Source organism: Cupressus sempervirens, chromosome 11 (assembly GCF_028749045.1).
Source record: "Cupressus sempervirens isolate cs-2001-9-10 chromosome 11, ASM2874904v1, whole genome shotgun sequence".
In the NCBI taxonomy this organism is placed as follows: domain Eukaryota; kingdom Viridiplantae; phylum Streptophyta; class Pinopsida; order Cupressales; family Cupressaceae; genus Cupressus; species Cupressus sempervirens.
Window position 1 is genome coordinate 580,019,178 of NC_143128.1, and position 14,965 is coordinate 580,034,142.

Here is a 14,965-nt window from a genome sequence, read left to right on the forward strand (position 1 = left end):
CAATTTTCCATCTAAATCCTGAAAATCTCTAAGATGTTCACCCCTGGGTTAAGAGCCACTAACATGCTTGCATTCATATGCAGTAAAACAGAGTTCATCACCTCCACCCTAATAACCCCGCTAAACGATTCCACTATTTTAGCCAATAAATTCCATAAAATAATGGAAAGATCTAATCGTTACTCATCTAGGGAACAATAAGGCAAGGATTTATTCTTAGTTTGCCTCAAAGGACAAGGCAATGGCCTAAATGACCGAAGACCCAACAATCCAAAATTTACATTTAACCACTCGTTTCTGAAGATAGAGGGTATTTGAACAAATGACAAATAAACCTCTTTGAAGCATTCTATAAAAGGTAAAGTAGAGCCCTAATTTTTGCTCCACCCATTGGAGAACCAGTCTAACAATCTTTTTATCAATCGCTTTGGTCATACTAGAATTAGGCCTAATAACAAAAGAAGAAACCACTGAATCCTTACTTCCTCGGGTTCCATGTTGATCAAGCAGCTCCACTAGCAGCAATAGGGCACAAACAAGTGGGGCATCCGCAGGCAATAACCATTCCTCCACTATGACTTCCTTGAAAGATCTATGGTCAAAAGCCCTAACAACACGTGTTCCAATAGAAGGCAAAGAAGAATGGCTTTTAGCACCATTGCCCATATACATAAGAAGGGGATTAAAGCCCTAGCAGACACACGAGGAAAGCCTCCTAGTATCAGCAAATAGAGTGTTCAGATGTGTGGAGGCCTCCTCATTGGGAAGAAACTCTCCAGCTTGCAGAGCCTAATCAAACAACTTTTTGAAGATTTTTCGATTTTGAGTGATTATATATGGCATCCATCTTTTTCATTAGCTGCCCTTGTAGGTGAAAACTCAATAAAAATGAAAGCAAAAGCTCATGTTGTTTCATTCTTTTATAGTTGTTCCAATGATATTGTAGCCTTAAAACCAATTTTTAGCACTCAAATTAACTTTCGATGGAGTGAAGGGGTCTCATTCATAACAGTGGTTGTTATAAAAAATTGAAAAGGAAACAACATTTTGATGGATCAAAGATCTTGACTAATAGTGTTTGCATTTAATTATGTAATGCATTAATGTTTTCAATAAGTGATAGGGTTTCTAATTTTTTCATGCACAAGATAGCATTACCCCACATCTATGGGCTTTTATGCATCAACAAATCTTTGTCTTCATGGAGCTTGCAAATCATATAGGAAAAACCCTTCACACAAGGGCCAATGCAAATCTCACCATCAAGAATGGATTGCCACTTCCACTTGATCCATTTGTTTAATTCCACTAGATTGGGCACAAAACTACGAAATTGTCAAGGAGTGCTTCGTGTTGGTATCCACATCCTTAAATGTATCATCCCTTTGATCAACCTAAGAGAAAAGGGGGATTTAGTTTGCATATGCAAATATTATACCAATGGATAACAGTTGTAGATGACCATTTCCTTCCCCATCAAGTAATGTTTCCACGTCTATAACACTACGATGATCTATGAGGTAATATTAGCATAATTTATTTCACTGACGTGTGCAACTTCGAGTTTTATGGCCAATCAATGACTTCCCACTAGAACAAATCAAAATAATAACTTATCGGCCTTTCTATTTGCATTAGCATCACTTGCACAAGATACCTCAATGTGTTTTTCTCAAAAGCTAGTTGCAATTTTGAAAAGCCACAAACAAAATCAAAACTACAGTAGCTTGAATTCCTCAAAAAGAAGCTTCCAACATTTTATCAAAACTAAGAGACTTGCAACTTTCCATAATAACACATAAAGGGTTGAAAATTTTGGAAAAATATATTACAATAATAGATAGTTTCTATTATCTCTGTTTAGTATCTAATGGTTATCTATTGTAATATTCTATAAATATTACAATGTTTCTAATATTTAGATTTTTGTTTCTAGAATAGAATGCTTCTATTCTTTAGTTAGTTGTGGATCACTGTTAGTTTTCTCTTAGCTAGAATAGAAAGTTCTATTCTTTATGGTCGTTTCCTAAGAAAACATAGTTCCATTCTTTTGTATATATAGATCTCTTGGTCTTTATTAACAACGAGCAAATATTTTCCAATTACTTCATAATATGGTATCAAAGCCAATACTCTAAATGTTTTAGAAAATAATTATAATTTCTTGATTGAAATTATTTGCCTTTTATTTTCGAAATTACATGCATATTTGTTTTCAACTCTTTCTATAATCCAACTAGGGTTTCCGTTCTGAGAGATCTAAATCTACTAACTTCTGATTCTTGGTGAGGTTTTTGAGATCTCAAGTAGGGTGTCTTTTTTTTTTAGGACCCTGAGCCAACCAATCCAGAAACCGACAATATATTCTTTCTAGGTTTTTTGAGCTCTCTTCTGGGTCACCCTTCAAATTTTCTGGGTCTCTAGTTTTCAAGGTTGCATGTTTGTTGCATGTTGTTTGCATGTGTTGCTTTACCATGCAAAGTCTTGTGTTTTGTCTCCCTTAAAAATTCTGGTTGGTTTTCATTAAAAAAAAAATCTATTGGGTTTTTATAAATTTTCCCTTAAAAATTTTTGATTCTATAATTCGCAAAGTTGTGTGGGATTCCTCTGTTGGGTTTGTAAATTTTTCCTCAAAAATTATTTGTTGGGTTTTACCATTTTCTATATAAAAAAACGAAGCTTTGTATTGTCAGGTTTTGATTGTTTTTTCACCTCAAAAATCATGTTGGGTTTTGATTGATTTTTCACCTCAAAAATCATGTTGGGTTTTGACTAATTTTTCACCCCAAAAATCGCATTTGGTTTTTTTTAATTTCTCCTAAAAATCACGGCTTTTTGCTGTTTTTTTGGAAAATTGTGCTCATTTGCAAAGTTTTTGAGCGTTATCCAAAGTACCATCAATAATCTTCTCAACAGACATCCTCTGCTCCAAATTCAGAAGGCTCCTAGAAGAAGAACATTCAATGCAACTATTGCCACAAGTTTGGTCACATGAAGGTTGAATGTCGGAAGCGCTTATTTGCCCTATCTAAGCAATCTAGTTCACAGCCCACAGCGAACATTGTGGAGCCCCTTGAGCAAACAGAATTTGTCTTTTACATTTTTTGACAACTTCTTGCTCTGGACAGATTAACCATTAAGGGAGGGTATTATAATAATAGATAGTTTCTATTATCTCTTTTTAGTATCTAATGGTTATCTACTGTAATCTTCTGTAAATATCAGAATGTTTCTAATATTTAGTTTTTTGTTTCTAGAATAGAATGTTTCTATTCTTTAGCTAGATGTAGACAACTCTTAGTTTTCTCTTAGCTAGAATAGAAAGTTCCTATTCTTTACGATCATTTCCTGAGAAACCATCGTTCCATTCTTTTGTATATATAGACCTCTTGGTCTTTGTTAATAACAAGTAAATATTATCCAATTACTTCGTAATAAAATATAGGCCAAAAAGTCAAAAATATTCAACAGCAATGTGAACATGAAGCTTTTTTTTTTTTGGTGAAACTAGACAGCTTAAACCATCTTCAAGTATCCTCAATTATTGATAGAGCATTCAACATCCCTCCACTAATTATATACTTTGGAAGAAACCGATGGTTTCCTTGCAAATTCAAATTTTTTAAAGCAACCAACCATATAGTCTAGAGTAGACCAATGATTTCCTTGGAAATCCAAATTTATTCAAGTTGAGCAGAAATCACCTCTTCTTGAAATTTCCAATTCTTGATGTAAATGAAGCATCTCCCCATATATTGTTGAAACAAGAATGTGATCCAAGTAGACCAGATTTGAAGAGATGCTTGCTCTAAGCAAGCCATTCATCAACCTTACTTATTTATCCCATCTATTACATGGTCGGAATGGTGAAAATCCCATCAATACAACCCTTAATTATTTTGAAACCTACAATAAGCCAATTTCGGAAAGTTCCTAATATCTTGCAATTGATCAAGTGAATTATCAATCAGAGGTAGAGCATCTTACAATTCATCAAGTAAATTATCAATCAAAGGTATTCAATGCCTGTTTTTCATCGAGATCTTGTAAAGAGCTCTATGTCAAATGCAAAGCATTCATGTATCATCCATCTTGGCACTATAATGACAGGGAAACATTACTTGTCATATTATTAAATCCTTCCGGATAAACCATTGAAACTCATCTTCAGAAAGTGGGTGGTTACTGATAAAATTTAGCTTTCTGAAACTTTTTATCATAGGTAGTCTATTGTTAAATTCTCAGGTACCATGTAAAAGTAAAAAGCTTAACTAATTCTGACCTAAGCTAATACTGCAAACATGTCTAATGTTCAGCATTTTAGCATTTTTTCTTAATTCAATTTATTGGTTTCAAATTAATGGTCTTTAAGCATAACCAGTTACAGCATGGAGATCAAACTATCACATATGTCCTGCTCAGTAGAAGCAAATATTCTCTTCAGATTTAAAATAAATATCAGGTATATCATTTTCGATAAAACAGTCAACTTCAATGTGCTAAAAATATATCTGAGCACCCTCGTACAAATTAAACAAAATTCACTTACAGGAACAAGATGTTGCAACAAAACTCTTTTTCTCAGACACTAAAGCGTCTTAGCCAGGAAATCTATTTGTTTTTCATAAATCTGCAAAAATATCTATTAAACCTTTTATTCAAAGTCAAAGTTGGAAGGACGCAGCAGACCTACTGTGGATCAGAAGCAAATAACCTCACAGAATCTTTATCCGTAAATGTGAGCCATATAAAGCAAGCCAATTAGAAGATTCTAAGGAACAACCAAACTTAACTAGAAAATATTTTCTTCATAAACCGTCTGTTTCTTTTTAGTATTCTATTAGTGTATTATACCAAAAATGAATAGACAAACTAGAATAATTTTTGAAAAACTTTAAAACAAAAGGAGGCTCATCTCTAGAATCTCTTTGAGAAGCAACAGATGAACATCCATGGTGATTTTTAGTCGTCAGAGATGAATTTTCTTTTCTTCTATTTAAGAGCATTGAAGGGAGGATTATATATGGTGAAGAAAGTAAAACACATTTCCTATCTACCATAGAGAAGGATAGAAAATTAAACTGTAATAAATCAAAGCAAAAATGTAAAATCATGGACTTTTGATATCTGCATTCATGGTGGTTCAAGAGAGTTTCTTTCATGCAATCTGGGATAGAAAACAAAACCTACAGTTCAAACATTCCCAATACCAGCCATTGTGTATATTGTGGAGTTTTATTAGTGATTGGAGATCCAAATTCTATTTTTATTAGTATAAATTTCTGAATGAGGTTCAACTTATATAGATTTTCTTTATCTTATACATGAAAAAAGTTTCTTCTACCAAATTATTTGTGTATGTCAAGCCCATTATTGATTTTACACACTCCGATACTTCATACTACATAAGAAATAACTGAATTTTCTGATTCGAATGCAAAACGAGTTGTACCTCTTATGCAGAAAAGGGAGAAGCATGTCAAGCATCCATAAGCTTCAGTTTCTTCACCATGTTCAACGGGCATCTCCGATTCATTTCTCTGGTCTTCAGTTATTTCATGTTCGTCTTCCGATCCGGCAGCTTGAACATCAGCATTACCTTCTGAAACCACACTTGTCCGCTTCCTTTTACGTAAAATGACACGTTCAGTTATGCATGATCCACAGTTAGGGCAAACTAAGTCATGTGATTGCTGTTCCTTCAGAATTTTAACAATGTCTTCTACTTCATTTTCCTCAAGTATCCTGATCTGGTTTTCTCTCAGTTGTTTCCCATCTTTTGCCCCTACAAATCCATCTTGTGATTTCTGTAAAACAGTTTTGGACACACCATTCCAATGCTGATGTTCTTTAATCCCTGAATTTTCTATTTTCTCTTGCCCCTCGTTACTCATAGGCCCTCCATTTCTCACAGTGGCAGTACGTCCAATATTAGAATAAATCTGCAAATCAAGAAAAGCATTTTTTCCATTGTTTATGTTTTCTATTTGATCAAACTTTCCAGTCACGTGGGATTGAGTAACATAGCAACCAGTGGAAGTTTCTGAATCTGTATAATGGCTTTTCCAAATGCCTTCAGCACTAGGCCATTTCTGATCATTTTGCTTCTGTGCCATGGTTTCGCTTACCATCTCAGACGTTACAAACTCAGTTTCTTTACTTTCATAATCAACAGTTTCACTTCCTCTGCCTAAATTTGCACTGATTTGAGAGCCTGCAATCATATTTCAATTTTAAAATTGTATACAGTAATAAACACAAACACTACTCTTTCAACATCTTTGAATTTTAAAAATCTGAGAATTGATTTATCTTCGCAACATTCCAAGCTGCAACCATAAAAATCTGAGAATTGATTTATCTTCGCAACATTCCAAGCTGCAACCATATATTTGACGTTATATAGCTCAAATATGTTAAATTGCAGAGCTAGAAACAAACAGCAATCTTTCAATTATCTTGAACTTCCAAGGTATGGGAAATTATTTTCTTCAAAGAGGGGAACACATCATGAATGCCTTTTATTTGGCAGGTGATGTAAACCAATTTTTCAGCAACATGACACCCATTTACTAGCATTCTACTTCAGGAAGGGAGTCAGAAATTGCAAGCACACTAAAAAAATTAAGATAAATTAACAAATTTCATATTTTATGCAAGATTGGCACCCACAGTCACGAATTAACTACTAGAATGAAACACAATGCCAGAATATAATAACATGGTTTTGATAAGACAATTCAATCCCTAATCTTGTATAATACAATATATTTAAATGCATCATTTGATGTCTGATTTTCACTAACCCTTCTGAATTGTGTGCTTGATAGGAAAGACGTGCTCAAAAGACGTGTTCTCATTATTCATCCCTTCACAGTGTTCTTTGTGTTTCTCTATGAGCGCTATTCCAGGATTTGCTACAGGGTAGACCCAACTGCAGTGGCGACATTTCCATAGACCTACAAAGTAAATGTCAAACTGAAGCTTTTTATTTTGAAGTTTAACCTATTCCAGTATAGAACATGAAGCAAGGAAATAAATTGTTTCACATAATCTCCATTAAAAAAATTCATGTGTTACAATCATCAGCACAAACCATAATCACCAAGAAATTTGGGTACAGTTACTGTAACTCAACCAGAATTTCCTAGTAACCATGGGACAAAGTAAGCCTAATACTCGCTTATAAGTTGTCTTCTGGCATTTTAGATGACTAAACAAATTGTCTGGCATGATGATCTTAACACAAAAAAAGATAAAGCATCCTGACTCAGTGTAAACTACAGTACAAACAGTCTAAGTAGCTTCCCACCCACTTTACATCCAAATTCACAGATCAGAAAATAAGAAGACAAAACTAGCACAATTGGTAAATAGAATTAATTGATTTGTATAAAAATCATCTTCATGAATGCTTCTGTCCACTACGAATGATCAGAGGAGCAATCAAAGTGGAACCACCAAACACACGAAATCTAGACATAATTCTATTCAGCTGGCACACCATCCAGCACTGCTCAGCCAATTTAGAAAATTCAGTGATTGAGGTCAGAATGTGGTATGATCAAATTCACAATTCATAGAAACTGCTATGACTGTTCAAACTTTCCATAAGAGACTCTTTTGATCATTTTTGCTTTTGATTATCCTCTACCCAACTAACCTCAAGCTGACTTTCAGGTGACTACATTGTACTACTTTGTTTGCCTCAGAATCTCTCACCCCAAGGACAAGGGCATTATGTGTTTCCTGCCATTAGGAAAAAATGCCTTTGCCTTTGGTAATTCACATGTGTCCATAGGCATATTCTTATATGCTCTCAGAATATTTGTTATTGTGCCATACATCATATTTAAGTTCATATTCATCATTGACATGCCAATGTGTACTGGCATAGCCCATTATAGGTGGTACTGTGTAATGCATCTCCTACCTAGATACTTTCCAGTTCCAAAACAAAAATAATCAAGAGAATATCTAAGCATAATAATACAAGCATATAACCAAACAATCCTAATGACCAAATTCCAAGGGCTCTAAGATTATTAAATAACATCACCACACTACATGTGAAGATAGGTTTCTCTTGATGCTCAAAACCAATTTGAGACTACAATCAACTCATCTCCAGCATTTAGGCCCAGCAAATCATATTCTGGCAGACATATGCTCTAGTAACATGCAATGCTGGAGTTAAGCAAAGAATTTGACCAAAAACGGGAGAAAACACAAGCTTCATTCAAGTAAGTTTCATTTAAGAACTGCTCTGGAGGGATACTTACTTCAGCATTGGATATAATTAAATTTGGCCATTCAACTAGTTTATGTCCAGACTCCAACATCAATTGGACAATGAGAAGCCCGACTAAAGCATTCTCTCACTAGTTCAGATGAATTAAGCCACGAGATGCTATTATACTAGCAAAATTAGGATTCAAGTAGATTACAAGTATTTTTTACAATACTGGCCTTAAATGTGTTCCTAGTGAATATAGAATATATGTATCTTGACAGGGACACAAGCATATAAAAGTACAATAATAAATTTAACATTTTATAACAATCAAATAATCAAACTTTCAAACATTGAAAACAATTATGACGTACTCAAACAAATACCAATAAAATCTAGCAATTATAGGAAATAATCATAACCTTTTTATCAGCATTTTGTGCTACAGTCCAGCTAGCATTTAATCATTACCCAAATTGAGCTCAACCATCAACACTGATTTATTTTCATTCAAATCTGAAGACTGAGAACACTGGCAAGGTCAATGGTTTACTCACATTCTCAAAACAGTCAAGTCTGTGCACTACTACAGGTCATGTTCAATAGGGGACAGTCTGGTCAAACAAAACAAATTTCTGTGTTACATCCCTCCCTCGTGAGCTTTTCAATAACTGCATTCATGTGAAGTTAGACAGTTATAGGATTTATCAATTTATTTAAATTCATTAAATATGATTATGATGATTTACATTCCATATGTTATTGGGAAAGAATCAAAATGGATTTCATTGTGAATGATTACTGCATATTTAGTTTTCTGTTAATGAATTATTCTTATAATGGTGATGGTATCTTATCTTTCTTTGTTAACAGATGCAGGAGAAGATCCATCACACGGACAGGGGAAGAGTATCATCAATGTAAGGGTATGCGAACACACAGTGAATGTCAAAAATGCCATCCGAGCTGGAACAATAACTGTTTTACCAGTCATCAAGTCTGAGAGGGAAGTTGCCTTAGATGTCTAGATAGCTACTTTTCCTGTCTGGTGTAATTTAGAATTTTGGCCTTCACATTAATTTTATGCCTGTCCATCTTAAGGAACAACCATGATGATCTTTTGTATATATGTGTGTGCACACTCACACACACAAGTAAACTTATATGAAAAACGTATAAATATAATTAAATGTATGTGTGTATGTCAACAATTATTAAATGTATGAATGCTAACCAAACAATCAGGCAAGATGCCAATCTCTAAGACGGCAAGGTAAATGTATCCACAATGATTGAGAAGTTGAGTACACAAGTTAAAAGTTCTTTTAGTTGATAGTGCATGTATGCATTAAGTTACACACGAAATTAAAGTTTAAATATATGTTAACAGTTATATACATATATATTATAATATTATATAATGAATGTTATTCTTGTACCTTTCTTTTGTGCAGCTGGATGCCTTATTGTTACTGACTCTCACTGTCTACCACTGGGGGCTCATTGAACTATGGAGGTGATTTGGATGAGGTCACAAGAGCAACTCCTCTTGCCACAGCAGACAAGGAATTACTCCATTTCCATCTTCCCTTTCCTCGCTGGACAACCCTTTACGACTTAGGATCTGGATTTCCATTTTCCTCATACAAGTTCATCTGTGTGTTCTTGCATTGGGTGACTGCGGCTTTTATGGAGCTTGTTCTCCTGGATTTGGGAAGGGTTTGCATAACTCCTCATTGTTGCATTTCAATTTATCTTGGACTTTGATCTTGGCTAGCGGGGATGGAACTGACTCTTCTTACTGTTGTTTCCTAAGTTACCGATTTGGGTACAGATGCAGACGCGGGTACAAGAATCGAGTGCGCAGATGCGTGAAATCTTTTTAGGGATTTTAAATGTGTTTGGATTTTACATATAATATTTTTAACATATTTAATTTATTACTTATAAAGTAAATAATATTATATTCTAAATATATATACTTAACTAGTATAGGCAGCATAAATACAGGTGTTGGAATACTGTGCATACCTTCACTGTAATTAAAATACATTTTCAATTCACTGTATTCATGATCTCAAATGGCTCTAAGGAAATATTTCTAATGAGTGGCCTCCTCCCCATAGCAGTCTGCAAAAACGCATAAAATGAAAGTAGAAATTTCCGAATGATTATTTCCAGGAAATTGCACAAAGGATTTACATCTATTTCCAAGAACATTCCAGCACGAAATAAGTTTTCCCTAAATATTTTTTTTCTTTTTCTATTTTGATCATGCATGCTTGCTGTGAATTGAGCTTTGACCTCATTATCTTTTAAGATGGTGGATATTTTTTGTCACACAGTTCTTGAAAGAACCACCAACATAGTTCATTGCCTTGCCTGGCATTCAAAGGCATCAAGAGCATTTTGATAAATCGTCATGAATTTCTCCCTAGCAAAAAAATCATTTACTCTTGAAAATGGAAAATTCTTCTGTTTTTACATTTACTCTCAAAACTTCAACAGACAAATGATCACAAAGAAATAATTACAAGGATTTTAATTTTCACAGAGAAAGCTTCTAGGATGTTAAGCAAGGAATTTACGTGCAGGGAAAAAGGCTTTTCTACATGCCAATCATCCCCAAGCATCCCTATGCATCCGCATCCCAGGAGGCAAACGCATCGGTAACTTAGGGTGCTTCTTGATCATATGCATTAATCTTTGCTGCAACATGAAAAGGATCATTCGATCCTATGCATTATCTTTACTGATCATATTTAGAATAGATCACTCAACCCTTTACAATTCATATTGAGAATGGATTGTTTGATCTTAGGCATTCATATCTGCTGTTCATAATGAGGAAAGAACCAAGAAAATGACCGCATTCATCTTTTCTTTTTATGATAAGGAAAGAACTGATCAATTGTATGCATTCATATTTGCTTAATTCTGATCAGGAAAGAACTAATCGATTGTATCCATTCATATTGCTGATTATGTAAGGAAAGAACTACTTGATTATAACAGATATGGAATCCTTCGAACATATGCTGCTGCATTTCTATGTCTGTGAAAGACCATTCAATCATAAGTAAAAGAAGGGTTTATATTCCATCGAGTTGAACCAACACTCTTCATGGTTGTTTCTTAATAAGACTTTTGTGCATTAAAGAGCATGAGAATTTAGAGATCTGGTTTGTTGTGTGATGCATCTATAAAAGTTGTAATTCCATAAACCATAGACGAAAAAGTCATTAAAATTTGTGGTTAATCATGAAAATTGGAAATTGCCAAGTTTCCAGATTCTCAATTTCTAGCATTGTTGACCCACAATTGTTGACCCAAAACTTTCAAGGAGTTTTGGGAGTGAACAGAAAAAAGAAAATCGCCTGCTTTAACCATACACTTTTACACTTTACTACAAAATATAAATAGATTGACAAAAAAAATCTTTGCAGCTAATGCCAAGAACATGGGAACTATTTTACCTATTTTGCATATGGAACAAGACTACAATCAATCAATGAACATTACAATTTAGCATATAGGTTGAATAATATTGTAGATGAAAATTATAAGTATTTCTAGATAAAATTGGAATTTTCGCCCTTACATCTATCTAATAAAGAATATAATTTGAAAATTGTGTTCTAGATAACAATTTCAATGAATTGAATGTGCAATGCTCCACTTCTGGGCTCAAGTAGTTGTGCATGAACCAATAGCTACAACATGTACTCCTTGGCCATACATTCTTCATGACTCCATTTTCAAAATCTCCACTAAATTTCAAACCACTAATCCTTTTTCAAAACACACTATTACCAAGCTTCCAAATAACAGCATACTATTTGTATCTAGTTATTGCAAGGTAACATAGAAATTATAATGCACCATAGTTCTGAGACTTGGCATGACTCAACGAGTCCTAGGTAGAGTGATCCTCAACAAATCCCAAGGGCCTAGACTAAAGCTCATCCTAGTCCTAGTCGAGACTCACCAAGTCTCGGACTTGTAGACTCAACCCAAACCCTGCAAGTCCTGATGCCCAAACTTGGCCGGCAGAGGACAAACGAAATGCACAAAAAAACATCAAAAACATTTGTTTAAGTTGTTTTTCTCCATCTATTGGATATCAACCCTAAAAGTGAGCTCATTTCATTCTATTAGAAAAAAGGATAAGAGTGAGTTGTGAAGAAAAATAAGAGTGCATAGAAGTGCAACCAGCAAGGAGGAAGACCAAAACAATCATCAATAAATCACATTGGGGCAGCATAATACTTGCATTTGGTGCATCAAAAGCTCCATACCAACAATTGCAAAGAGGTTTCATCTCATTTCAAGTTTGTTTTAAGAGGTAATATTGAATGTTCTTTTTTCCTCTTGTATTTACTAAACAAAAAACTCTGTTTTATGTGAACATTTCAATGCTTTTCCTTCCAAATCCAAACTTCAAAGAAAGAAAATCGGCAAACTCTACAATTTTTTTAGAAGGAACATACAAATACAAGCCCTGTTTTTTCTTTGTATTAGATAATTAAATGACAATGCATGTGTTAATTTTTTTGTAATATTAAACTTTGTTTTATTTAAATATTTCAATGCTTTTCCTTCCAAATTCAAACTTCAAAGAAAGAAAATCAGCAAACTCTACAATTTTTTTAAAAGAAACATACAAATACAAGCCCTTTTTTCCTCTGTATTAGATAATTAAATGACAATGCATGTGTTATTTTTTTTGTGATATTGTCTTATTGCAGCAGCCTTGAGCTTTTGAAAACATTTTTCACAATGTCTACCACTAACCCTAAGGCTAAGAATACTACTTAACCAAGTCAAAACAATGCAGCTTAGAAACATAATAAAGATTTCCCTCAAAGAAAAGATAAGGAGAGGCTAAATGTAAATATTGTGAAAAGAAATCATGGTAGCATCAATAATTGGAATACTATATTGTCAGTATACATGGGGTAGAATGTTAATCTGTGTGATGAAGCACCTCCCAAAGTTGTTCATCAATGCTATTATAAACATTTGCGACAAAAAAGAAAATGAAGAAGAAGCAAAGGGGGAAGTTTATGAGTATTTGTTCAACTTCAAGTGTTGGAGAGACTTCTTCCATGACTCCATTCTATCCCAGTGTGTTTACTTGTGTTCTTGCTTCTATTTCTACTTTTGCTAATACTACTAGCACAACATCAATCCTAGAGTTCATAAATCTAGGATGGATTCATATTTTGAGCCATGCACTACTCATGGTTCCCAATCCTCATGTGCAAGCATATTTTGGAACAAGGAGATACATAATGCGAGTAGACATGTAATTGGCAAGTTTTGGTAGGAATGCACTATTCCATTTTTTGTAACCAACTAATTATTTTTATTGATTGCTTTAAAATTAATAATTTACTTTGTCCAATGAATTTGTATTAGTCGTATGTATTTAATATTTGTAAGAAGCCTCCTTGACGGTAATGCATGGTAGATGCCATAACCATTTGTGGGCCAAGATTCAAAGCCTTATCCCTTGGCAAACTTGGTTGATGATGTAAAAGCTGCATTGGAGGTCCAGCATGAGTCATGGAGAAACAAGGCTGCACCATCATGAGCGTGGTTAAACCAATAGGAATAGTAGGATGCTCCAAAAATTTATTGTTCCTTTCAGAGGTCATTGATCTTTCTAATTCCTAAAATGCCTTGAATAAGTTGAAATTGATCAAGTGGTTAATATTTTTAACTTAAGAATTATTGATTGATGATTGACTTTGTTTTTGTTTTAGGTGCCACCATGTTCCTCAAGTCCATTAATGGCAGCAATGGTACATACCTATGTGAGGCTATAGAGGAAGTCATACATGAGATGGGTCAAGAAAACGTAGTTCAAATGGTAACTGACAATGCAGCAAATTATGTTGTTGCAGGCAGACTTTTAGAGAGAAATCTGAGCATATATTTGGTCTCCATGTGCTGCGCATTGCCTTGAGTCCTGACCTCATATTGGAGGATATCAAATTGTAAAGCTTCCATGGGTCAAGACAGGCAAAGAAAAGAACATAAACATTTGCAAATTTGTGTACAATCATGCATGGGTCCTTAGCCTAACAAGGCAATATACAGGACAGAAGGAGTTGGCTCATCCTTAAAAAACGATATTTGCCACCAAATTCATCACAATAATCCTTGATTCAACAAAAGCAACTTTGAGGCGCATGTTTCTTGGTGAGGAGTGGACTTCCTCGTTTTAAGCTGCAACTACTGCAGGGACTGATGTGATAGATTGTAATTTGTATTTTTGATGAGCCAAGCTTTTGGATCCCTTGTGCAGAGATTGTGCAAGTGAATCTTTTATAATTCTACATTAAGTTTTACTTTAAACTTGTGATCATATTTGTTCTTTTATTTGCAATTTTTCTTATTTTAGTTTACACTTAAATTAACCATTAATGTTGCAATTCACTGAGCCCTTGGTAGTTCTACTATGAGTTGTTGATGAGGAGAACCCGTGATTAGCTCCATATATAAGGGCATGGATAGGGCATAGGAGGTCATCAGATCTATTTATGGAGGAGATGACAATAAGTATCGTCCCATCTGGGAGATGATAGGAGATGACATCTCCAACTTCCTAAGCCCATCCATGCAGCTATTTATTACATCAATCTAGCATTCTATTTCCGTGTTTATTTCAAGGCAAATGAGGAGGTTCTTAACGGGTTCTACTCAATGATAGAGCACGTGTGTGTA

At 34.3% G+C, this 14,965-nt stretch overlaps 1 protein-coding gene and 1 long non-coding RNA gene across 12 annotated transcripts in view; one reads left to right on the forward strand and one right to left on the reverse strand.

Annotated features, from left to right (window-relative positions):
• LOC149530983 (uncharacterized) overlaps positions 1-14,965 on the reverse strand; it is a 197,301-nt gene that overhangs the window by 153,536 nt on the left and 28,800 nt on the right. For 7 of the 11 annotated variants that reach the window (XM_089811855.1, XM_089811859.1, XM_089811862.1 and 4 more), the window contains 2 exons: positions 6,807-6,959; positions 5,453-6,214 (listed from right to left, as the gene is read on the reverse strand). In XM_089811855.1, coding sequence (XP_089667981.1) covers positions 5,453-6,214; positions 6,807-6,959 — 915 coding nt within the window. The remainder of the gene's footprint in view (positions 1-5,452; positions 6,215-6,806; positions 6,960-14,965) is intronic. The other 4 variants (XM_089811864.1, XM_089811857.1, XM_089811856.1 and 1 more) reach the window with 1 other exon arrangement.
• Positions 6,836-10,225, forward strand: LOC149530984 (uncharacterized). Its single transcript, XR_016359261.1, has 2 exons — positions 6,836-6,966; positions 9,107-10,225. It is a non-coding gene; the product is annotated as an uncharacterized LOC149530984 (long non-coding RNA).